At 39.2% G+C, this 27,515-nt stretch overlaps 1 protein-coding gene across 1 annotated transcript; it reads left to right on the top strand.

The window, feature by feature from the left end:
• Window positions 1-1,286: 1,286 nt before the first annotated feature.
• Window positions 1,287-25,515, top strand: LYVE1 (lymphatic vessel endothelial hyaluronan receptor 1). The gene is made up of 6 exons (XM_089521181.1): window positions 1,287-1,549; window positions 10,749-10,917; window positions 12,693-12,832; window positions 18,114-18,383; window positions 21,770-21,848; window positions 25,037-25,515. The coding sequence occupies exons 1-6, from the start codon at window positions 1,465-1,467 to the stop codon at window positions 25,218-25,220; spliced, it is 927 nt and encodes a 308-aa protein (XP_089377307.1). The 5' UTR covers window positions 1,287-1,464; the 3' UTR covers window positions 25,221-25,515.
• Window positions 25,516-27,515: the final 2,000 nt, after the last annotated feature.

Raw genomic sequence — 27,515 nt, 5'->3', positions numbered from 1 at the left:
ATTTACAAAAAGGTTTTTGCAACATTATATGTAGCAAATACCTTTGGGCAGCTTTGTAACAGATTGCATTTAAAAATAAATGTTCATGCTTTTTTCAAAAGTAGGACTTCTGTTTTATTGTCCCAGGTTAATAGATTAAACTTATTTTCGCTGGAATCCTACATGACCTGTAATGTCACATAACTTTATGTAAATGTAGCTATGCAACAGAGGCACTAAGAAATCCCTTTACTGAATTGCAAAGATGTATAGCAGGACACCAACAAGAGTATCTGATGTGCGCTGGTGCCCAATGTGCATCATGACCAATTTGATGTGCATTGGGACTGGGACTGGGACTGGAGGATAAAACTGTGCATTTGTTTTGGTGTGCATTGGGCACTTTGCTGGCTGCGCTACGTAGTAACATAGCAGCAGCCGTCTACTGGATTATGCAACTGCACAGTTTTAATTCCTGCATACAAACACGAAATCATCCAACAGGATTGTGGACATTATTTTTGACATTTTTAGGACACTCAATAGCAATCATGGTCTAGATGGTATATAAATACACTAATATCTTAATACACAAAGAAAAAATAAAATACAATAAATAGCATAAAATAAAATAAAAGTAAAACCAACACTGGAGGATAAAATAGTGCAAATATCTGAAAGAAATGGAAATTTTTTTTAAAGTGCCTGAGAAAACAACAAAGTCTCCACTGGTACTTTAAAAAAGACCTTAATATAGCCATCTCTTCTGGATATGGAACTGAGATGCCATCATTGAAAAGGTGCCCCCTCTTTCTTGTAACCACCCACTGTGCCCAATTTAGCAGGGGTACCGGGAGCAGGGCGTCCGATTATGAATTTAGGGTCCAGGCAAATAAATGTGAGAGAAGACATTCTGTCAGGTAACTAAATACTTCTCATTTTTCAACCATTTATACAATTGATAAAATAATATAGAACGAATACTGAAGCATTATTTTTTAGGTGTTTGTGCTGAGTGGTACCCAACTCACCTTATGCAACATACACTTTTGGGCTCAACAGCTGAACCATTTGAAGGAGTGATAAATGAGTCAGAACTGTCTGATCAGGAACTGTCACAGAAAGGAGTTCCCTAGCAGTAGAAGGAAAACCTTCCTCTGTTTATAATAACAGGACTAACACAATGTGTTATCTCTTTTCCTCATATGCATGTTTTCTGAGTCAGCACTCAGTTCTGTTTTCCAGATTGCTCTTTATGGATTTTTGGGGGGTGTCATGTGTTTCCAGATAGTGACCTTGGCCAGTGGATGGCTTTTGAACTGAGCAAAAACTTTGTTCCTGCCTGTGAAATAGGCAGTGGCTTTTCAGCAGCTGTCAAGAAAGGACCTCACTCCAACCTCACAAGGTGTGGCTCAGCATCGCTTTATCAGCACTGCAGACTGGGAAGTAACAGGGCGTGAATCTCAGCACCTAGTGTTATTGATAATGGCATCTCATTTTGGAATTGCCTTCTTTTTCTTCTCAGTATGGACTATAAGCCTCACAATACAGGACACTTTTCCTATAAAAGGTATGTTTCTGTATTTTTATTTTTATTTTTGTATGATCAAAGTGATGTGAGTTTAGTGCCAATTGTGTGTTGTTGTTTTTTAGGTCAGACCCATCTGGCACAAGATAATGAAAACCATCCCACTGTTCTCAAATGAGTTATCTGCAATTTTATAAATTAACCCTTGATCTGAACCAATGTTATTATGAAAGAAAAAGATGGACTATATCATGTCAAGGGGAAGACCAATTCTCCTAAAGAACAATTTTCAGAAGTTGCTTTGTTTGTGTCTTGCAGCACAACACATACACACAACAACAATGAAGCATCTTTAAAAAACTACTAACTTTATTATGGTTTAAGAGTCTACTTCACCAGATGCATCACTAAGAGATCCAGGTGCTTCTAGTTGCCAGAAGCAACTGAAATGTTGGTGAATTATTCATCATGAGAACTGCAATCATGATGCTATGGGCCTAAGGCCACATAATTGATATCATAATGCAAAGACTGGCTTTCTTATTTATGTCAAAATAGTGGAGAATACATATATACTTACACACAAAATTAATGTGCTTGACTAATTTTGTAAGGATGCCTAACCTTACCTTTTTCAGAGATCAGTGGAATACATGGTGCACCATTAGCATCATAACTATGTTATTTGGAGTTCTTGTTACTGTTGTTAGCTTCTTAATTAGAACTATGCTTTTCCTCATTTTATGCTGTCCAAAGTTTCTTTCAAGGTCTCATTTAATTTGATCAGCAGGCTACGAAGCAGTTCAAGCATGAAAGCTTAACAGAGGGAATTCTGGCCTTGAAAATGTCGAATAGCAACTCAACATCTGGGACAGGCCATTCTGGCTAGGGTTATTAAGAGCTGTGACCTAATAATGTTTTGAGGGACATAAATTTCCATTTAGCCTAACTGCAAAATGCTTTTGCTTCTTACTAACTTGACAGTATTTGAATGGGATACAACAAATTCATGAAAGATACATTTATAAAGAGTATTAGTCATGGTCACTAGATGGAACCTCTATGTCTAGAGTAGGAAACTACCCAACACCAGTTCCTAGGAAGCAAAGGTGGAACAGCACTATTTGATAGTTTCCCAGATGTATTTGCTTAGTCCCTGTGCAAAGAGGGGTACTAAATTCAACAGACCTTTGATAGTATCTTATTTTTGTATGATATCAAGTCTCAAAAGAGCTGTCTACACGGGGCTAAGAAACCACTGCTCCTGCCTATCTGGCACTAAAAACATCATTATTTTAAAACCAGTGGCAAATATTTCAGCCTTCCAAAGCAATCTGCTACTGTTTAGAGTAACAATTCTTTAGCAAAAATACTTAAAAGGGAAGTTATTGTTCTGTTACAGTCCAATACTAGAATTTACCAGCAAACTGCAGTCTAAGTAATTTTGTTTGTTTCTTTAATTTTTATGCCATCTTTCTAGTGGGACTCAAGGCAGCTCATAAAAGGAATAAACTAAAACCCGACAATAAAATATTAAAAACAATAAGAATCAAAAAATTAATTTGGGACCATGGGTTTCATCTACAATACATACCTGAAAAAACTGTTTTTCTAACAGTTATTGATGCAAAAATTAGTCACTATTTTGTGCAAAAATGCTTCCACTTGCATTGAAAGGCCTTTGTGCTCATCGTTTGCCATTTTTTCCACTTTACTGCTATACCTGCATATTAGTCGATTGGTCCAATCTATCATTGATATAATAAAATATGTGATTTATTCCTTTAAAGTTTGTGCCACAATAAATCTGTTAGTCATCTAATACAAGTCTCTTAACTACAAGATTTTTTGCTGGAACACATTTCTTATTGCATATTAATATTATTAACATGCTCTTTCTTATTGTTCCACATTAACCTTTTAAAATGTGTGTGTAATCTTCCTCATTAGTCATTCATCCTTTGTGCATGCAATCAGACCTTCCCAACACAGGATGCAGTAAATTGGTGGATCAGAGGATGTAAAAAACGGGTGTGCCTTGCTTCTTATTCTGAGATGTTAAAACTCTTTTTATTTTCAGAGCAAAGCAATTAGCCATTCAAAACCAATTAAATAAGGCAAAATAGAGGTATAACATATGCTTTGGCGAAGGCACAAAGATTTCTTGACATTATGAAGTGAGAAATATCTATAATGTTTTAGGTTTGGAGAGGATCTGCTAATATTTTATATGACACGTTGCACTTATTTAGATAATGGATTTGAGAATTCTCTCTTACTACAGCTACAGATGGAAATGATTGTGGTAGGGGCTCACTGGACAAGGAAGGAAAGGAAAGAAAATACTCATTGTCAAAGGGCAGGAGGAAATAAAAGCATGGGAAAAGAAGTGTCAAGCCTATGTTAGATGAAAAGGAAAGATAGCCTGTGATCAAAGGCAACTGTGTTATAATACTATAAAGCAGAAGCTACTGGATGATGAACAGTTGTCAGTAACTTTAAAGTGTGCAATATCTAACCACCTGTTTTTTGTGTTTCTTTTTTTCCTAACCATGTGGTACCACTGCCATTCTCCACAGCATTGTCAACTGGAATAGGGAGAATCGCTGGGTAGATGCCTTGCCATACACAGAGCTTGGAGGAGTTATCTTTTGGATTATAAATGCCAGAATCCCCCACCTAGTATGGCCATTGGGAGCTGTATGGTAGGGAAAAAGACTTCCAAGCTCTAGAACAAGGCATGTTGCCTCCAGATAGATTGCTGCTTTCAGTATAAGTAGAGATGAGCTAGACCAAGTATAGAAAACACTGTGGCCATCCAGATGCTGCTTCTTGGCCTTTTGGCTAAGATCAAGTGTAGTGAACAACATAGCCATTGGTGAAGAATGCTGACAGTTGCAATCCACCAACATGTGGAGGCTCAAACAATTCCACAATAACTGTGAGGTTTCCAATAAAGTATCCCGTAGCAGAAACTTCTTTAAAAAACACACACACACAACACAGATAAATTTTCAGTACTTCTAAGCATGATGTGACAGAGTGTTGGAAATCTAACTTTTTGTCGATAAAGAATGGGGAACCCATGTTCCACTAGATGTTGTTGGAATGCAGCTCCTCACCCCTAACCACTGACCATGCTTTAAGGGGCTGATGTGAGTTGGAGTACAACAACATGTCTGGCTGTTCTTCTTCTCCTCTGTAGCCAGAACAAAGGGCATAATTATCCAAATAGCTGGTTTTGCACAGCAGAACTATTCTTTTGAAGCATAATGTTTTGCATAGCAGGGGCACATTTAAAAGCCCAAGATATATAAAATGGTGGTACAAGAGAGCACCTTAGTGACAATGAATGAATTCACATTTAAGGTAGTAAATGAGCTTCTGTTTATAATTTTTTAAAAATACCTGAAGGACATTACTGAATTGCCAAGAGACAATTGAAATATACAAAAAAGGGTGAAAAGAGTATCTGGGCAGCGAGTTTGATTGATGCCAATATATTGAAAGGCTCTAGAATAATTCCACATTTACTATGAGCATTTAGGAAAATACTGTGACCACAAAGAGCCAGTATCATTAGCTGCTCAAGAACTTGTCAAATCATAGATCTATTGCTTGCTTGTATGCATGGATGTATGCATACATACATACGGTATACACACACACACACACACGCAGAGGGAAAGATCCTAAACTAGTAGATTAGAGAAATGATATAGAAATTGTATATCTTGACTTCAGCAAGGCTTTCAAAAGAATTTGCCCATAATAGTCTTATTGCCAGACTAATAAATATGGTTAGAGCAGGGACGTAGCCAGGATTTTGGGAAGGGGGGGGTCAAGACTAAGTGCCACCATTTTGAGAGGCTAAGAGCCCCCCCCCCCCGACACAAAAAGAGGGTTGAGCGTTTACCCTCGACACCTTGATGGCACCACTTTAACTTCCGTTATGGCTTCGTGCTATGGAATCTTGGGATCTGTAGTTTTGAGGACCTGTTGAATCATCTGTCAGGTGCCACAACAAATTACAAATCCCAGCATTTCACAACATGGAGCCAAGGGCAGTTAAAGTGGCATCAGACTGGATTATTTTTGCAGTGCAGATGCAAACTGAGTCCTTCCTCTGAAGGTGTTTACATCAGATAAATTCAGCTCGATAAAGCAAAGTGCAGCTGCTCGAGCAATGAGCGGCAGCCACTCTGTTCATGCTCAGAGACACTGCTCATGCTTTGAGACACTGTATTCCAACTTCTGAGCTGAGCTAAGAACCCAGGCTGCATCCACACAACATTTCATTCCCACTTCCAAGAGGGATTTTTAATTTTAAGACACACACACACACACTCTTTTTAATTCCAAGACTTATCTATCTATCTATCTATCTATCTATCTATCTATCTATCATCATAATTTTTTATTCCAAGCCATTATACGTTCCTTTCTTTTTATAATAAACAAACCCCTTTAAGAGAATCCTATTTTGGGAGAAAGGCAGGGTATAAAATCAATAAATAAAAAATTATAGTGCAATAGTCCATCAGTGCATGGCTTGCATTATAAGACTTTATACCTTTATACATTTAAAAACAATTAAAATCACAGTAGGCTCAGAGTGCTATATAATCATGGAATCTACATTGTAGAAAGATATACTATAGATTAATGCTATGTTAAATCACCACCTTGAGTCCGTATATTGGGAGAAAGGCGGGATATAAGAAAATAACAACAACAATATCTGGTTATTGTAGTTTTGTGAGACATTTAGCATTCCTTGTCAGAGAGCTCTGGTGGCACAACATACTACAAATCCCAGGATTTTCCATAGCATTAAAGTAGTGTCGAACTGAATTATTTCTGCAGTGTGCAGCCTTATTAGACTGCAGTTCCCATCAGTCTGTGGTGCTGCTGGATGATGGGGCCTGCATTCTAGCATTGCCTGGAGCAGGGCCATAGGACTCCACAGCCCCGATTCATCATCTTAGATTGATTTCATATATTAATTAATAAATCATAAAATCATAGAGTCAGAAAAGACCCCCAAGAAGGGCCATCCAGTCCAACCCCATTCTGCCATGCAGGAACTCTCAGTCAAAGTATCCCCATTGACATGCTAAAAAGGGGCCAGCTAACTATATTTTATTCTATTTGTCTTTTAAAAAAGAGAAAAAACAAGGCTTGAAGGAAGCCTCTTGCCTTTTTGCATCACAGACCCTCCTCTTTTTTGTTGTTGCAAAAATCCAGAAATGACTGTTTTTGAAAACCTGAGTCCATTCTCAGGAGAAATGTCCAGAGTAGAGTCTGAGTCTCCTTTCTCTGGACTTCTGAAACCTAAATTATTCCAATATCTAAAACTGACCATGAGAGCATCTGGTCTGACCCCAAGAAAAGGAAACCTGGGAATCCTGAAGGTTTAGATCAATTACTGAATTATTGAATTATACAAGGAATAGTGGTCTCAGGGTTTTGCTGAAGCTCAGTGTGCAGAAGCACAACATTATTTTGAAAATATTGTGTATTAAATTACCTTCAATCTATGTCTGTGAGATGCATATGAGACATACAAGGATCCCATGCCCCATTATATCCCATTAGACATATATAAATATAGCAAACTCTGAAAAACTCCAAAATCCAAAATACATCTAGTCCTCAGCATTTTGGGTAAGGGATATTATTATTATTATTATTATTATTATTATTTTACTATATTGTATATGGATATAACTGCTGAAAGTAAAGTTAGAAGTCACCTTTTCTTTCTTTTATATTTCCTTTTAGAAGCTTCCTTCCTTCCTTTTTCTTTCTTCCTTTCTCCCCTTCCTCTTCCTCCCTTTCTTTTCCTTCTTTTCTTCCGTTCTCCCTCCCTCCTTCCTTCCCTCCCTCCCTCCCTCCCTCCCTATCATTCTTCCTTCCTTTTTCCCCTTCCTTCCCTTCTTCTTCCTAGTCCAGTGTTGCCAAGAAGCCTCAAAGATAATTCCCCAAACGCTTGGCCAAAACTCACCAAATCCCCCCCCCCCATATCTCACCAAATACTTATTTCAACTCTCAAAATTACCATTAAAACCAATCACCAAAATCACACCAAAGGCTCTGAAAAGTACCCATTTTGGTGTGAAAGTCACTAGATTGGCAACACAGAGACTTTTATTTTGGCAAAAGCACAAGGGAGGAGGGGGGAGGAGGAGGAGGAGTGGAAGCTGGACTCCGATAGAAACGAAAGAAAAAGAAATCACAAGGACCCCCTCCTCTCTCTCTCTCTCTCTGTCTCTCTGAGCCTGCAACTTTTGTTTTGTCTTTTCCCTTTTCCCTCTCCGAGTTCTCCATGGTTTTGATGGAGGGGAAGAGGGGGGAGGAAGGAGCTTGAACGCCCCCAGGGCCTGAAGGGAGGGGTCCGGACCCCCAAAACTCCCCCCTTGGCTACGTCCTTGGTTAGAGTCAATAATACTACTTTTAGATTTATATGTAGCTGGTTAATGAACTATCCCTGTAAACTAATTATTATGAACAAATATTTGTCAGCATGCAGAGAAGTTGTAGGTGGTATGCCACTTGATTTTGGCATGTACCAGTGCTGTTCAACACATAGGGCCTTAGCACATTACACACCAAACCAAACCAAACACACAGTGACAGAGAAGTGTCTTCATGCTTGCTTCTCCACATGGTGTCAAAGCACTTTCATTCTCTTCAGATTGTAAAAGGGTGGGAGAGGGTCATAAAACCATCCTTTTTGCCAAACGGATTTTTCCAGCAAGACAAAGGGGACGTCTTTATGACCTGAAGAGAACGAAGGTGCTTCAGTTCCATATGGAGAAGTAAACAGAAAGGTGCTTCTCTACTGCCACATTCTGGGTTTGTTGTGTAATGCAATAAGGCCCTTAGATGAAAGAATACAGAAAATGATCTATTCAAGAATTCAAGATGATCTAGACTTAGGGGAACTTAGTCAAAATTAAGAAAATGAATTTAAATATTTAGACAAGAAGAATCAATTGTATATTAGCTAAAATGGCTAAAATATAGCTCTACTTTATTCTGCTTTAATGGTACCTGGCACTTTAAAAAGGGTATTGACAAAACTGAGTGTGTGGAATGAGGAATGAGGAATGAGGAATATAATGAGTGTTGTTTGAAGATCATGTCCTATCAAGAAAGGTGAGGAGCTGAGTATACCAGGCTTGGAGAAGAAACTGTATACTAGCCATCTGAAATACTAGAAGAGCTATTGCACACAATGTCCTTTTTAAATGTTGCTCTAGAGGGCAGGACCCTTACCAGTGGGTAATAGGGTTATGGTTATAAGAAATTGTAACTCAGACCAGGATTAAACAACTGCTGAATGTTAGGGGGCTACCATGCCCCCCAAGGGACCATGGAGGCATAGCTACCACTGCGTCTCCACCCCCAGTTTAAAAATGCCCCCCCCCCCAATGCCCCTGAGAGGCATAGAACCAATTATGCCACATGGGCTATTTTAGACCTTGATCACCTCCTGTTGTTAAAGGCCTAGAATAGCTCTGGGGGCATTAAAGGACATGAGGCAGGTCACACGTGGCCCACATTCTGCCTTATCCCCTGCCCTGGTGTAGACAAACATTGTGAAAAGCATTTCCCTTTTTCTAAGGAACTGATGCAGTGGCTTAGTGGTTAAGATGCCAATTCTCATGATTGGAAGATCAGAAGGTTGGCAGTTCGAGGCTGGAGTGCTGCATGATGGGGTGAGCTCCTGTCACTAGTCCCAGTTTCTGCCAACCTAGCAGTTCAAAAGTATGCAAATGCAAGTAGATACATAGGTACCACTTCTCAGTGAGAAGGTAACAGCGTTCGGTGCGGTCATGCTGGCCACATGACCACCAGAGCAGTCCTCAGACAATGCTGGCTCTTCAGCTTAGAAACGGAGATGAGCACTGCCCCTACAGTCGGTTATGACTAGACATTCATGTCAAGGAACTACCTTTAATAACTGATCATATAGCTTTTTGTGGGTTTTTCGGGCTATGTGGCCATGTTCTAGAAGAGTTCATTCCTGACGTTTCACCAGATCTGTGGCTGACATCTTCAGAGAAATCGTATAGCCTTTGGTACAGTGGAAGAGATTTATACAATCTGAAGAGAAGCCCAAGTGTAGTAGAAAAGACAACCTCAAAACATGGCGGATTCTCTCTCCTTAGAGCTTTTTAAGCAGAAATGGGATGACCACCTATAAAGGATGTTCTAGCAATGACTTTGGCAGAGGGTTAGAATACATAATCATTTCCAGTCAGGATTGAAGACTGAATTGCTGCTTTCCAGGAAATAAATAAATAAATAAATGCAGTCAATGGGTACAAATATGGTGCTGGTCTTTGGCACATGTGAGTCACCCACATCAGATAGCTTAAGAACCACTGCTCTAAGCAACTGCTTTCCTAAGTGATTGCCTTTTACATTATAGATCCATTTGGTTTTTGAGACCATCTAGAAAGGAACCCACTGACAATGCCACACACCACTGAGGTTCATACTATAGAGCATAACATGTTGTGTGATGGCACCTGCTCTATGGAATACCCTTTCCTTAGAAATATGACATGCTCAGACAAGTTGTAGTTTTAGATGTATGTTGAAACACACTTATTTTTGCAAGTCCTTCCTATAATATGTGGTCCAGCATGTGATCTATTTGCAAGTTTATTGTCATTGTTGTTCATTATTGTATGCTGTTTTGAAATCTCAGATCTAAGTTGAATATAAATGTTCATAAATAAATAAATAATCAGTGAAATCCTTTCTAGTTCTATGACTCTACAGATTCTGCAGGAAAGAAACTATAGTTGAATAGTAACATACATGCTTTCAAGGCCTGAAGTTTAACTACTACAGTTATAGTATGCCTTTCTCTTCAAGGGGCTCATGACAGTGACCACAGTCCTATCCCACACCATTAAACTATGCTATGTGGTAGATTACACTGAGATACAACGACTAGCCCAAGGCTACCCAGTGGGTTTGACTGGAGGTGAACCCAGCTCTCCCTGACCCTTGCCTAGCACTCTAATGGTTACACTGTACTAGTTTTTTCCAAGTTCAGTCTCAGATACCATCGTTTTCAGAAGCTCTCATTTGGGATATAAATAAAATCTCCTCCTGAAATGCTAAAGATCTTCAACCATAATTCTTTCATAATCTAATCCACCTTCCAAGCATATAGTATTACCCTCTTTATGTAATAACGTTTTTTCCCTCCTGCATTCAGATATTTACATCGCAAAGTGCCGGATTGCTGGAATTACTCTTGTTTCATATAAGAATCAACCTCTTTTCAACTTCACTGAAGCACAGGCAGTATGCAGGCAGCTAGACTTAACACTAGCACATAACTCTGATGTAGAAAAAGCTTGGAAGCATGGCTTTGAAACCTGCAGGTACGGAAAATATTTCAGTCTTTTCTGTCAGCATGCAAGCTCAGTTGGCAGAAGGTTTCTTCTCACCCCCTCCTCTTCCCCTGTTCAGCACCCTGAAAATGCTTCATAGAGGGTGAGAAGCTCCTACTCAATGGCTGTGGCTGAAGGGGCCGTCCCTGAGATACCTTCAAGGCACAGAATGAAATGTTGTAAATATTATTGTCTGGCACAATTCTTTCTTATACAGAATAATCTTTGAAAAATGCCATTATTATCATCTATGAATAGATCAAGATTAAAATCATGCAATTACTAAAGGCCACCTCCTTAGTCTTACTCTTTTTATAAAGTACAGGTTGAGTCTCCCTTATCCAAAATGCTTGAGACAAGAAGTGTTTTAGATTTTGGATTTTCCTGGATTTTGGAATATTTACATATGCATAATGAGATGTCTTGGAGATGGAACCCAAGTCTAAACGTGAAATTCATTTATATCTCATACACATCTTAAACATATAGCCTCAAGGTAATTTTATACATAATATTTTTAAATAATTTTGTGCATGAAACAAAGTTTGTGTACACTGAACCTCATAAAGCAAAGGTGTCACTGTCTCGCTGAGCCACATGGACAATTTTGGATTTTGGAGAATTTCGGATTTTGGAATTCTGGATAAAGGATACTCAACCTGTACACACTCGGCTGCACTCTGGGCCTGAGCAAGCTTAGTGAAATGTGTGACTTCCCTGACTCCTCTTTAAGCATGATCCTGTTATACAATCTCATCTGTTCCTTTGGAAACTGCCCTCCGTTTCTGAAGAGATGTACTAAATTGTATGGCAGGTTGTTGTTTGACACTCAGAAGCCCAAAACTCCTTTGTTGATTTACAAATTTTTGACATCTTTTTCCATAATATGCTATAACAAAGTGCTCTCTTATATATTCTGTGATACACCCTTCCTTGTCTGTACTCAACATTTAATTGTTTAATCTGCAGACATACAAAAAGGATTTATTTCTAAACAAATATACATATTGATTGTCTGTAAGAGCTGCCTTGAGTCCCTATATTTGGGGGAAAGGCAGGATACACACACACACACATGCATACACTCACACTCACACACACGCATACACACACAAAATAATAATAATAAAATCCTCCTTCAAAACACAATGGTATCTCTTCTCTCGGCTACCTACTAGAGAAGAGTACAATGCACACTGTTGTTTCAACTGTTTCCTTTTTAGAACACTGCTTCGACTTACATGTGTTTGTTTCACTAAAGCAAATTTCCTTATATTTTCACACATAGTGGTGCAGACCAGGATCTTCGACTAGCAGTTCATTTTACTTTTTTTAAAAAAGTTTGCTACCAAACATTATTTTATCTGTTAAACTAGAACTGACAGAAATGGAAGATCACGAATTTGAAGATCACGAAACTGCCAATCTCAAAAAGTGTCTAAAAAGATGTCACAGCAGACAGCATAGACTATCTTCTATAGTCTACCTTTAGGAGATAAACTATACTTTTTACAGGCACATTTATCACACAAATTTGACTGCATTTCCCACTGTCACAATAATTCAAAGTAGTTTAAAAGAAAGTGACCTCCAAAACTTGTTTAATGAACTTCAGGATCAGCAACGAAGTTTGCTCTCATACAGAAAAATACAACTATCCATTGGTCTGCAGTAAAATTCTATGAACCAAAGTTTGTGTTTGTATGCACCACACAACTGGTTGTTCATAATGTTACATTACAGAAAACTTTTACTTTTTGTTGTAGGTTTGGCTGGGTGGCAGAAAAATATGCTGTCATTTCTCGGATAACTCCAAATGAAAACTGTGGTAAAAATAAAACAGGAGTAGCCCTCTGGAGACTCTCAACAAACAGGAAAGCCTTTGCTTACTGTTATAATTCTTCAGGTAAGTGTGATGAGCAGATCCTTAAACAGAGAGTCTGTGAACATTTAGAAGTGAATGCCATAATCACAACAAGTCAACACAGGTTTCTGAGAAACAAGTCATGCCAGACTAATCTGATCTCTCTTTTTTTAAAATCAAATTACCAGCTTGTTAGATGAAGGGAATTCTGTGGATACAGCATATGTTGATTTCAGTAAGGTCTTTGACAAGGTCCCCCATGATATTCTTGCAAACAAGCTAGTAAAATGTGGGCTAGACAATGTAACTGTTAGGTGGATTTGTAATTGGCTGACTGGCTGAACCCAAAGGGTGCTCAGCAATGAATCCTCTTCATCCTGGAGAGATGTGACCAGTGGGGTGCCACAGAGTTCTGTCCTTGGCCCAGTGCTATTAAGCATCTTTATCATGAAAGAATAGGGGAAATGCTTATCAAATTTCCAGATGACACCAAATTAGGAGGAATAGCTAATACCCCAGAGGAGAGGTTTAAAATTCAAAATGACTTTAAGAGAATAGAAAACTGGGCTAAAACTAACAAAATGAATTTCAACAGGAATAAATGTAAGGTACTGCATTTAGGCAGAAAAAATGAAGTGGGGATGGGGGACACCTGGTTTAACAAAACAGGGATCTAGGAATCCTACTAGACCATAGGTTGAATATGAGTCAACAGTATGATGCAGCAGCTAAAAAGGCCCATGTCATTCTAGAACTTTTTAATAATATTATTATTTTAATAATTTTTAATAATATTATTTTAATAATATTATTATTATTAGACTACATCAACAGAAGTATAATGTCTAGAATAGATCAAGGGAAATAATAGTGCCACTCTATTCTACTTTGATACTGGAATACTGTGTCCAGTTCTGGGCACAAAAAATCAAAAAGGATGTTGACAAGTTGGAGCATGTCCAGAGGAGGGCAACCAAAATGGTAAGGGTTTGGAGACCATGCCCCATTAAGGAGAGACTTAGGGGCGGTACACACGGGTGCTTTGTGATGCCCTGATGCCAAAATTAGGGCTCGCTATGGTGCAGCATCTATATGCTCCGAGCCCTAATATCGGTGCCATTCCGTCACAAGGCCGTGGCCCTGTCCATACAAGGCGCAGTCTCATGACATAAGGGCACCGCAGTACCTACACGCCTCTGGGAGGAAGCAGCATCATAAGGGCAATGCAGCCTTTATTGCACCGCAAAAAGGAGCAGCTCTCAGCAGCTCCTTTTTTGCTGTACAGCATTGCCGCCCTGTTTGGTTGCTCCGGCAGTGGTATGTACAGACCCTTTGGAAGCTGGTTATGTTTAGCCTGGAGAAGAGACAGTTGAGAGGTGATATGATAGCCCTGTTTAAGTATTTGAAGGGTATCACATTGAGGATGAAGCCAGAGAACAGGACCCAGAACAATGGACGTAAGCTACAGGAAAAGAGATTCCACCTAAACATTAGGAAGAACTTCCTGACCGCAAGGGCTGTTCGACAGTGGAATACACTCCCTCAGAGAGTAGTGGAGTCTCCTTCTTTGGAGGTCTTTAAACAGAGGCTATCAGGGATGCTTTGATTGAGAGTTCCTGCGTTAGGGGTTTGGACTGGATGGCCCTTAAGGTCTCTTCCAAGTCTATGATTCTAAGAGATACTTCCTCATAAGCTTTTCGTGGAGTGGAAGCCAGGGACAGACAGATATATATGCCATAGGTATGTCAGAATGTAAATTCAAATTCAAAATTCTTTGGGTATGGAAATGAAGTAAAAACTCCAGTTTTAACAATGGTTGCTTGTGGACAAAGACATAGCCATTGGATACTGAAATGAGATGGCAAGACCAGTTTGGCCTTGGAAACTAGCAACTATATTTTGACACTCGAATCATGGCATACCTAACATGCACGGACAGAGAGTCCTCTTTCCCCTTTCCAGGAAGGTATATGCAAAAGGTGATAACTGGAAGGTATTCCCAGCCAATTCCCAGAAGACAAAACCCTAGAAAGAAAACTTTGGTCTGTGTGTATGGAGTATGTATGGAACGTGAGAAAGAGGCTGGTTTGTAATCAGGATAGTTTCCAGTTCTATGATTTTATGACAATTGGAATAAATGTAAACACTCATAGTTTCCTCTGACATTGCACATAGTTGTGCAGTAAAACATTTTCAAGTACATTCTTTCATCATGATCATCACCACAGCCCCACCATCCAAGAAGAGTAGAAAATGTGTGTAGTCATGTCAATCCATATTCACAAAATAGTGTTAGCAGTTCTCCTTGCCACAAAAAGCATATCTTTTGTTAATCTAATGGGGCTTAATCGCCCATTTGAGACCAAACTACTTTGAAATGCTTCACCTCAAAACAATGCAAAAATCAATTTTATCTGCTGTGAAGACTGGAGCTAAATTCAGAATCAGCACAGCAGCCTGATAGGGATGGCAGATGATGTCATCTCTATCATTCAGTAAATCCCACTCCTTTGCTTCACTACACCACTGCTTATACAACTTTGTTGCATACAACACTCAAAACAGAAGTCCTAGAATTCAAAGATATAGTTGTGTTAGTCTGTAGAATCAGGGCCACTACAGACAGGTGGCTCAACGCCACCCCTTTGAGGCCCGGATGGAGGCCGCGGCAACCAGACACCGCAGCCTCCAGAAGGACCAAAAAATCCCCACTTCCTAGCAGGTTCCTTTTGTGTCCCAGAAGGGGAGCCACAGGCGTGCTCGTGTGCCATGATGACACCCCTTCCGCAGAGTGCTGTTTGGGCACTGCGCCGCACAGACGTCATCATAGTGCGCACTGTCTGGACGGGCATGTGCCATGATGGTGCCCCAGTGGAGAAAGAAGGGCTTGGAGCGTGTGAACTCTCAGCTCTACCACAGCCCTACCGCACATGCAGGCTGTCATAAACTGCTGGTCTGTCGAGCACCTCAGTCTGTAGAACAGGAACCCTAGTAAATGAAAAAATATTAAGCACTAGGCCCTGGAGAAAAATGCAACATTTATACATTGCAAATGTCATTTTCATAAAGGATATCTATATCCTAAACAAAAGACCAATTGGCTTATGAAAAAATGGTCACATCATACTAACTCCTTTGCACATATCCAAAATTATAATGTTCCTATTTATTTTTTTAGCTCAGTACTTTAAGTCAAATGATTTGCATATTACTAAGGAATGTAATTATGATGAATACCAGCATGTTTATCACTAGATTTATCTCCTAAGAGTCTTGAAAGAAAATATATTTGGCCTGAATACAATTTAATATTTGTCTTTCCTTCTTATAGTCTGTGATAGAGAAAGTAATATTACTCATTCAGCATCCTATTCAGTCAATGAAAATGCGTCATCAAGTTCCCTCCAGAGACTCACATTAAGAATGGCACAGAGGTCATTTCCTTCCATTATTACAATGTATTCAGCTGGTCATTCTGGTATGAGAATGGCTTTCAAGCTGTGTAAAACATATGTATTTGCTCTTTAAAATAAGGAATTACTTTTCGGGATGCTATTTGGAGCCTAGTTCTCTTTCTGCATCTGTCATACGCTAAGCACTCCACCTGTGAAATACCACATGCTTTTAAAATGGGTCTTGTTTCCTTTGAACAGCACCACCATAGGCATGGCTTATTTCCTTGGAGGGTTTTTTCCCTTCTTCCAATATCATGAATTACTTTGAATCATTATTTTTATATGCCTTAGGGTCAACTTAGATATGATGCTATTTATGTATAAGCAGTACATATTTGCTTTATTTAAATGGTAATCTGAGGAGGGGATAGATGAAGGATATTTGGGTTGCCTGTGAGAAGTTGGGAGATTTAATCATTTTTGTCCATGCTGTGCTTCCAAAGAAAATCACTCCTCCCCAAATTTTCTCTTATAATTTGAAAAAGCAGAAAACAACGCCAGAACAATGATTTTGTCCCAAATGGGCATTCCATATTTAATGGCATCTGAGCATGCTTAGCTCTCATTAGACTTTTGGGGACCAACTAGAGAATCATCCCCTTAGATTTTAAAAAAAAGTTCTCAGTTCACTTAAGTCATTCATGGGGGAGAGTGTCCCCAATCCTCTTTTTGCAGCCCACATAAATGACATAGTAACATGGTGGCTCACTTGGATTGAGCGCCTTTGATATTTCCCAATGACCAATTTTTGACCAAAAAGAAAAGTAGGAATGGGGCGCGTTCCCTCTATGATTTAAAGCGAATCACTGATATATGACCATCGTTCCCATTTGAAACTGGTTCCGATCGTACTTTGATTGATTTCTGTGGCAATAAAGCAAGGCAAACACAAAAAAACCAACAGTTTTTTTCCAGACACTAGTTTCCTCGCGGTTCTTTTGAAAAGAATAAATTCTGAAGTGTGTTCAACAAGTGGGAACAACGGATCTGAATCACATCATTCTGGAGCGGAAGGACTAATGGCAGAGGGGTGTTTACCATCCCTCCTGAGTTTTTGGTAGATTCACCATCTCCCCCCCCCCCCCAGCGCTGCCTTTTTTTCTTGTGATGTGACCTATGGGCACTTGATTTTTTTAAAAAAAATTATAGAAGATTCGATTGATTGATTTTGCAAATACTTGCAATCAGTGAGGCAAGTGGTTGCAAAACCAATTGAATCTTCTATCATTTTATTTTAGAAAAATTGATAGAAGATTTGATTGTTTGGTTTTGCAACTACTTGACTCAGTAATTGCAAGTACCATAGTTGCAAAATCAATCAATTGAATCAACTATAAATATCCTAAGCCAGGTTGCCCAGGTTGCCACTTACATCACTGATGACACACAGATAATTGACATGCATTTTGAAGCAGTGCAAACTAGTGGAGACAAAAATTGTGCCCAAAAAGAAGTGATTACAAGGGGATAATGAAAAGATCCACTTTCATAGTAGGAACAATGGGACTTTTGGAATGGATTTACCAACATGGAGCGAAGGCAAATCACACAGAGGTTTAAATGTAAGTGGGAATGAGCCATGATGTGACATCACCTCCAGCTCACTGGGAACATGCCAGTGAGGCCCACTGCAGCAAAAATTGACTTTCACTAAAGCTGATCACTCCTGCCCCAACCCATGTCAGCACAAACCATGTGAGTTTGCTATTAAGAAGGAATGATGCTGATGAATTGGGTTCATCACTGCTATTGAAAAATACACATTACCTGATTTATACTGGTGAAATTCAACCCTTGGGAAATGTTGCATCGCATTTATGTACGTATTTTTTTTAATGTCATGGTCCTGCTTTTTACTATATTTTCAGATACATGGATCAATTCCTGCATCCCAGAAACAGCTACAGCTGCATCTCTAGACATTTCAACGGAGATGAACTTTACCTCCACAGTCTTGCCTCAAGACACTTCAGCAGTGGTTCAAACATCAGAGCCACCACAGACCAAAGTTCTTCAGAAGTTGTTTCGTGTTATATGCATAACAGAGATCATAACAGCAAAACCAACAACTGAGGAAGCAATAATATTTTCACCTGACAAACGAACTGCCTTTCAAAATGATGGTGTCCAGTTTGGAGGTAAAAGCTATATTTTTATTTAGTACCTTCTTGTGAATTCTGATCTTTTTTTAATCAGGTATACGAACTGAAGTGAGGGTAAAGCTAGGGGTTTATCTTTATCTTTTGTTAAATGAAACTGTCATCTTCACTCCATCTCCTGGTATGTTTCAAGAGATGTAGGGTGCCTTTACACTGTAGAAATATGCAGTTTGACACTACTTTAACTGCCATGGTTCTATCCTACAGAATCCTGAGATGTATAGTATTTTGAGGCACCAACACTCCTTGGCAGAGAAATCTACAGACTTTGTAAAACTACAGATTCCAGGATTCCATATCATGGAGCAACAGCACTTAAAGTAGTGTCAAACTGCATTATTTCTACAGTGGAGATGCACCCCCAGTCTTGCACTTCAAATAAAGAAGTAAAAAAGCACTTACATAGTACATTGGCTAAGAGTATGAACTATAAATTGGGAATAAGGAGTGGATGAGAAGTTTATTTTTTATAAGAACTCACTCAATTTAGCATGTGACAAAAAACTGGCATAGTTCTCATTCCTAGTTTGATTCTTGTCTCTGCCACACAGCTCTTCCAGATGGGTGTAGAGAAATGTGAGTTGTTGCAATAAAGTTCCTTCAGTTTTGCCAATTGTTGGCACCTCCATGTAAATTTAAAATACCCTTTAAAACATTTCAAAACACCACATTAATAAAAACACTGTAACATTTAAAGTCCACTATAACATTTAAAGTTCCATTTAGATTCCATTAGTTGCAGAATGTCTGTCTGAATAAAAAGGTCTTTAATTGCTCATAGAAGGACAATAGGGAGAGAGTGATCGTCATCTTCCTGGGAACAACATTATAGTCCAGGGCAGTGATTCCCAAACTGTGGTCCTCCAGATGTTTTGGACTTCAGGTTCCAGAATTCCTAACTGTTGGCCAGGCTGGCTGGGGCTCCTGGGAGTTGTAGTCCATAAATCTGGAGTATCAAAGTTTGGGAATCGCTGGTCTCGGGCACCTGCTGAAGAGCCCTCCGACTTGTCTCCATCAAACATACCTCTGTTTGGTGTGGACAAACAGAGCCTTTCTTGTTGGTTTTAAAACCCAGGCACCAAGAAGAGCTTTGACTATTGGAAAACACTACACAAAAGTTGATGCATCTGAGGAAGTAGACTTAAGTCTACGAAAGCTCATGCTGCCAGCTTCTTTCTTTCAGTTAGTCTCAAAAGTGCTACAAGATCTCTGTACATACTGATCTTTCTGTTGATGATTATTAAACTTCCTCTTTAAGCTAGTTTATAAAATAAAAGCAGAAGATATGCTGAAAAACCCACCAAAATAAAGATTTAAATGTTTGTTTTCTCTTCCCTTCCCAACCAGCAATTTGCCAAAGGAATTACACAAATAATGTTATCTATCTCTTCTCATGCAGCCTTCAAAATTTTAACTTATCAAGAATTTGGCTATTACAGATTTTAAGTGCTATGGAAACTTCTATTCATTATTCTCTTAACCTCCACAGAGAAGATGGCTCTTTATGACTAGGGACCTTATCACATGGGAGGGAAGTGCCCACTCCCATGGATAAACAGAATTTAAATCCAGGAAAATCCCACAAAAGCGGGATTGTTATCAGACAATGTTGGGCTAATTGAGCTATAAGCAGACACTAACACGAGCAGAAAATGGGCAAAATCGTCCACTTTTTACTTTCAGGATTTTCCCAAAAGTAAAAGCAGCCAATTTTGCCCACTTTCTGCATGGGTTAATATCAGGTTAATGCTCAATTAGCTCAACTTTGCCTCCTGTCTAGATACCCTTCCTTACAATGGTGTTTCCAGAAAACATTTTTGTAAGTTCTATAAGTTATATAGTTATAAATTGATTCAATTGTGCTGTCTTCTACATGGATCCATGTTATCCTCTGCATGGATGTAAATGGTAAAGTGAGAGTATGAGCAAACGTGATGGCATACTCTAAAATGCATGGACTAAATGCAGACTCTTATTGCAAAACACGCCTAAATGGCAAAGTATTTACACTCCATTCCTCACAGCTCCTCCACCACTCCAAACTTCAGAATTTAAAGGGTCTGTGCTTGCTAGATACTTTTGTAAACACTTTGCAAAGAGGATCTACGTACATGGCACTGGGGTTCATTTTGTGCATGTCAACCTGTTTTTCTGTTTGAGGATCCAGAGCTACATAAGTAATTTCATAGCTTTGTATTGAAAAATCATGATATAAAATTTGTCACGGTTCCAGCCACTTCTTTTACAGTCAAGAGAAACAGTTGTTCTTCTTGTTCTCCAGTTGCAGAAATAAACAAGACCAAAAATAAAGGCAGACTAACAATTATATTTAGTGGCTTACATTCAATGGCTGTATTCACAAGTAATATCAACTCATGGATCATGATTTGTTACATAAGATATTTAATGCTTGTCACATATGAAGTCCGTTCATTTTTTTCCCACTTCTCTCTTCAGAAAAGTGTATATATAAAACAGGCAGCCAAAATTTAGCATATTTTCCATTTAAAGACAAAGCCAGGACTATAGTTAATTCTCAGAATAAACTAAGGGTCTCAACAGATCGCCCCAAATGTGTGGGCTGAAGTCTCCTATTTTTGCTTCTGAGGGACACTGCAGCAGCCAAACCACGCGGCGTCCCTCCACACCAAAAAGAACCCGGAAAAAACAGGTCCTTGTAGGTGCATGCGGCCAATGCAACAAGCGCGCCATTGGCACACTATCGCACATCAATGATGAAAGAGCAGTGCTGTGACGTGCAGACGCTGCATTGTGCTTTCATCATGGCAGCCCCCATGGGGACATGAGGCTGCCATGATGGTGGTGTCCATACGGACTAGGGTTTGGGAGCGTGCGGTGGCTGTGCACTCCTGAACCCTAGAATCAGTGCCAGCACACCACTTCTTGCCCATCTGTCTCGAGCCTATAATTGTAAAATAGTATTAAAGCAGGTTTCAAATTCTGGCTTGTTTGAAAGCAGTTAACTAGTTCAGCTGTGTCAAGAAACTATATTTATCTGAAACTTTCTAGTTTGCTTATCCACTAGCATAAAGAGAGGAGCAAAGTGGGAGTGGACAGACTGTAAGGCAGTAACATACAGCTCCTAGATACCAATGACATGATCTCTTGCAGAGAAGGCATTCACACTAGGGCTCAGTCCACATTACATCCACTTCTCTGATCCAGCGAAGGATAGTGTTTCCAGTACTTGGATCCTTCTCATAGTCAAAAACGCTACTTTTAATCGGCTTCCATGAATCAGTGATGAATGCCAACCAGCCTTTGTAAACCACCAGACCTGATGCATGATTATTCAAACTCAGTGTGTGATACATATGATGTACTACATTTGTTTTTCTTTCCAGGTGTACCCATTGCTCTTCTTGTGCTTGCCCTCATCTTTTTTGTAGCTTCAGTAGTTTTAGCTGTCTGCTATATCAAAAAGTAAGTGTACTTGTTACTTTTTGCTTCAATGCATTTCTGCTAAAACTATATATATATATATATATATATATATATATATATATCCCTTTATATATTTAATATGATATATTGTATATCTGTTTCACATTGTGCCTTGGTATGTATAACTAGCACACATATGTGGCATGGGAATAAACCTTGCTTTGTGCAAGCTGCCATTGAAACACATGCCCTGATTAGCAAGTAGATTCCTTCATTCATGCCACTTATGCAGCAAAAACATAGAGCAAATGAAGCATATGCATAGGCATTTGTTCATATAAGATATTCTGCACATAGATGTGGTGTGGTTCAAGGGGTCTACATGACTGAGGCTTCTCATTTCGCACTACTTGTCAGTGATGTAGACTCGGGTCAGTTAACTTAAGTTGGACTCAAGTCACTTCAACACTCAGGCCTCCCCCATACCCTAGTTTGTGTGCTCTTCAACATTTTAATTAAAGCTTTGGAAATGAATATAGAGAGGGTGCTATAAAATTTGCAGATGACACCAAGGTGAAAGGGGCAGTCATTTTATTTAGTGTATTTGCATACCAGAAAAAAACTATACCATCTTTCCTGTAATACATTGAGCACAAAGTGATTCACAGAACAAACAAATGCAATAACAGTAATAATACATTATACTACATTATAATGTGTAGATGAATTACAAATTTTTTAATACCACTACTTTAAATGAACATACTAGTAAACATACCAATAGTTAAATTAACAATGCTCATTATCAATAATAAATATTATACTTACATTAAGCAATTTTACCCAACAATATTCCATAGCAAGAAAAGGGAAGATAATGCAAAATAAGTATAAGACACTTCCAACAGCCCAATGAAAAAGACTCTCCTCTCACCAGGATCATGTGGGCTGCTGAAAGAAAGGGTTGTTGTTGTTGAGTGCCTTCAAGTCATTTCCAACTTATGGCAACCCTAAGGTGAGCCTATCATGGGGTTTTCTTGGCAAGTTTCTTCAGAGGGGGTTTGCAATTGCCATCCTCTGAGGTTGAGAAGGTGCCACCAGTGGATTTCCATGGATGAGCCAGAATTCAAACCCCGATCTCCAGAGTCATAGGCCACGTTCCCATTCAACTTAAACGCAGATCAGGATGCGAATTGGGGGGGGGGGGGTATTGTTCCCATTTAACCCCAAATCTGATCCGCATTGCCCCGGAATCATTCCCATTGATATTGGAACCTGATTCAATTTATATTGTATAATCCAGATTATATGCCTATAAACCGGTTTTAAAAAACAGTAGGTTTTAACACGGATTATTTTTGATCCCGGGGTACGATTCGCTGTATCCGAATGGGAACAACAAGGGTGTCTGATTCATGATCTTGGAGATGGGAGGAGCAGCGCTCGAGGGGCTGGCTTGGGGGTGTCACCCTTTTGTTCTCTTTCTGCATCGCCAGCACCATTTTTTTCCATTCGCATAGCCTTTCCCCCAGTGGAGTGGGAAACAGGGTAAGGTGATCGTGCTACATTGAGCTCCAAATGCAGTAAACACATTACTCCCCCTACAGCCTCCCCTCTGCTCCACATTCATAGACCGATGTGTGAGGAGAGCCATTGAACACAATTTTAAACTATTATTTTTCCTTTTCTTTTTCTTTTTTTGCCTCTGCCTCAGGCAGCAGATGGGCTTTGCAGTAAATGCCTGATTGATGGCCCCCCAGACAGCCCAGGGAGCAATGGGGGAGACAAAGGGATTAAGGGTGATTAGAGCCTTTCCTTCTCTCTTTCTCAAAGGGAATCTGGGGAGACATAGGAGAGCCTGGATGCCCAGCAATCTGGGGGGGAAATAGAGCCTTCTCTTCTCTCTTTCCCAAACAGAATCTGGGGAGACATAGGAGAGCCTGGATGCCGAGTGATCTGGGAGGAAAATAGAGCCTTTTCTTCTCTCTTTCTCAAAGGGAATCTGGAGAGACATAGGAGAGCCTGGATGCCCAGCGATTGGGGGGAAAAATAGAGCCTTCTCTTCTCTCTTTCCCAAACGGAATCTGGGGAGACACAGAAGGGTCTTTGCAGCTGATTTTCATTGGCTGCCCAAAAAACAAACAAACAAAAAAAAAACAGAAATGGGAACAGAGAGCAAAATAAACTGTGTCAAAGTGTTTCGAATCAGGTGACGACAGTTGTGACGTCTGAAGCCTACGTGCTTGATTGACAGCTTGCAGACACAAATGGGAACGGGGAGCAAATTAATCCGCTTTAAAATACAGTGATTTAAAATACATGTGAACGAAAACAGGGTCTAAATGAATCGGGGTAATTTGCCCCTTTTCGTAATGGAAACGATGGAAAAAAATTTGAATTATTCTTGGAACATAATCCGAATCAGAATCGCGCCAATATAATCTGTTTTATCTGCCAAGTGGGAATACCCCCATAGTCTAATTCAAACCCTGGTCTCCATAGTCAAATTGCTACATCTCGCTGGCTCTCATCTACATACAAAGATATAGATATATACACATGGGAAAGAAAAGTTGCCCATATCCTAATGGCTATTCTCCACTTGGATATTTTTGTTGTCTTTAGAAATATTTCTGTATTCTGCGTTTGCAAAAAAAACCCAAAGCAGTTTACAATAGTTCTTCTCTGAAACAAATGTTCTTGCTGATGGGTATGGTTCTGAGGACAGAAAAACACCTTCACACACCCACACAAGACAGCAGCAGCTTCCTTATGAAAGGGGCTGGGGTTGGGGAGCAGGAGGTAGAAAGGGCTAAACCCTGATGACAGAATCATCCCTCATTAAATGATTCCTTAAAAGAATTGTTAAGGTTTTACAAGCAGTTTCTGAAACATATAAATGTTTCCATACTGCTAATCTAAATTAGCAGTGGATCTGTCCACTTAGGCTCATTCAGTTTTCATCAGGTAGCCCATTCCAGAGAACAAGGAACCACTGCTAGGCTCCACCATCCACAGCATCTGTGCTTCAACTTCAACGCACTGCACTGAAGAGGGTGTTCACCACCAGATTTTGGGATGGTGTTTCTAAATGTCATGTTTTAAAATGTAGTGGCTGTCATTAGAGCTGGCATTAATTTGTATTTTCTCTCCTATTAGTTTTCCAGAATATATGTTTATAAATTGCAGTGCTTTCTAATCAAATTTACTTTCCAATTTGCTTAAAGATACACGAAAACATTTCCCTTTTCTAAAAAGAAAGAGAAGAAAGAAGAAATTGAAACCAAGAATATCAAAGAAACAAAGACAAGTGGCAAAACTCCTGAGCAGGAACCAAAGAATGGAAAAAAGGCAGAAGAACCTCAGCCCAAGCTTGGCCCACCTGTGAAATGTTTGGAAGCAGAAGTTTAAGAAATGACATCCAAATGGACAGGCCTTAGATGAAGAAAAGGCAGAAATTAGCAAATAATTTATATATGGATAATTGTAAATACTGTCAAAGTCAATGTGTCTATAGTTCATGCCCATACATCTTACCTGTAGCTATAACTTGTCGTTACAAAATATGCAGCTCTCGAAAGCAGAACTGTGTTTATTTTTCAGTAACAACTATGCACATTTTAGGCCTGTTTGGTGTGGATAATAAGTACCTTGTTTTAGTGTCAGTAATAAATAATAAATAATAAATGTCATATATTGGTCCTAACTATGGGAGAAACCTTGTTTTTAACTCCTCTTCAAGCTAGGTTTCAAACATATGCAAAGAATTTACAAAGAATTCAGTGGACAATCCTTCATATGTGATTCAGAACAACCCCCCTCCAGGCATTTTCTTGTTTGTGATACCAGCTGTAAACCCCCCCCCCCCCCAAATGTACTACAGTTCTAGAAATGACTACAGGTTGTCTCTTTCTGCTGCATGTCTTATTGCAGAATTTCAAAAATGGAAGTTAAAGTGGAATGGAGGGGAAAGCTCTGATTCATTGGGGGAAATGGGCACACACTGTGATATACTGCCAATCTTTAATTTACCCAGTTTTACAAAAATTCCCAGGAAGACCAGCTGCTCATTACTTGATATTACTCCTTGAGGATGTAGACTCTCAAATAACTGAGATCATGGCTCGATTCTGTGCAGCTATCATTGCTACACGCAGACAAATTACACAGGACCAGACTTATTGTTAAATGTTGAAAACAAGGTCCTAGAAGATAGGTCCCTGCATCTTGGTGTGTGGGGTACTGCCTGTCTATATGCACTTTTGTATTTTAGCTGATTTTACTTAGGTGTACCAGCATATTTGTAAGTTTGTTTTTACTGGTTAATACTAATTAGTCAGTCTTTAAGAGAAAATTGAGCTAAACACTCCTCTATAGATTTTACTTAGGACAAATAGTCATACACAGGTTCTAGGTTCCATGCCACTTCCACCTTCTTGAGTTTTTCCAGACATGCACCAATACACAAAATATAGTCAGGGGACTTCAGATTTGAAAAGCACTCTTAAAATCAAGATTGTAAAATCTCACCGCATTACTGTTTTTCAACATGTTATTTGCATATTATAAAGACAACTGCAATGCTATGCATGTTGATCCAGAATTTGTCCCAGAATAGCAAATGTTTGGTACTGCAGCACAAGATATCTCTGAAAAACTGGTATGTTGTCATAATCATTCATCATCACAATTGACCGTATTATTTATTAAAATTGCATTGAAATTAGATAAAGTAAGAGCTACACAATTATTTCTATACAACTGTCAGATAGGTATAAAGGTATATAACGAATTCACCTAAACTGGATCTCACTGGCTATGGAAGGTTTACCCACAATGGATGACTTAATAAAAACTTCCAAAATATGTGTGTCATATTTTATGGAGATCTTCCAAAAATCTAAAAGGTACACAGGATAGGGTGTCAAGTCTATATGCCATGCCAAAATTAGCTGGTCAGTAGTAGTAAATCATGTAAATATGTGAGATGCAAAGAAAGTGCAGAGGGACTCACTATTTAGTAACAGCAATTAATAGTTCAACTTTCCAAATCCCACTCTAAAATATTACCATTGGCCCTCATTATGCACAGATTTTTTTTATCCACGGATTCAAGCATCCACAGCTTGAAAATATTCCAAAAAAGTATAAATTCCAAATAGCAAACCTTGATTTTGCAATCATGTATAAGAGACACCATTTTCTTATGCCATTTTGTTATCCATGGGGGGGGGGGGGAGGTGTCCTAGAACCAAACCCCAGCAGATAACAAGGACCCACTGTACTTCTTTAGAAGGGCTATATATCTAGAATTTGTTTTAGATATGTATAAAACAATCTGAGTGTAAGTTTAGGTAAATATTAAGGATGAGAACTGGGAGCCTCCCCTCTGAGTCACCACTGCAGAATTTGCTACCACAATGGTGGCGATGATGACACAAAAAAGTAATTTTTATTTCCACCATGGCAGGAAATTCAGTAATACAGATAAGGAAACACCCACCTATATGCAGATGTGCATATAGACCACAAACTGGTTTTAGCCAATCCTAGTTTAACCATGCTTAACCAAGAAATTAAGAGGATAAATGCAATGAGGGAGTTCCATCCCCCACTCCCCTCTAATAGTGGAGAGGGATTCTGCTGTTGACTTTTGCTCTTAGAAGAATGCTGCCAGGTAACTATATATCTTTCTATACCTTCCTA

Source organism: Sceloporus occidentalis, unplaced genomic scaffold (assembly GCF_023333645.1).
Source record: "Sceloporus occidentalis isolate IW3139 unplaced genomic scaffold, rSceOcc1.0.p SCAF_4, whole genome shotgun sequence".
NCBI lineage: Eukaryota > Metazoa > Chordata > Lepidosauria > Squamata > Phrynosomatidae > Sceloporus > Sceloporus occidentalis.
The sequence above is the reverse complement of the archived record's forward strand: the minus strand, read 5'-3'. Positions and strand labels throughout refer to the sequence as shown.

Bases quoted from the DNA above. Each gene is read 5' to 3' on its own strand.
- LYVE1 (XM_089521181.1), top strand. From the start codon at position 1,465: ATGGCATCTCATTTTGGAATTGCCTTCTTTTTCTTCTCAGTATGGACT. The intron at 10,918-12,692 runs GTACGGAAAATA...TTTTTGTTGTAG, and splicing joins CATGGCTTTGAAACCTGCAG to GTTTGGCTGGGTGGCAGAAA. The intron at 18,384-21,769 runs GTAAAAGCTATA...TTTTCTTTCCAG, and splicing joins TGATGGTGTCCAGTTTGGAG to GTGTACCCATTGCTCTTCTT.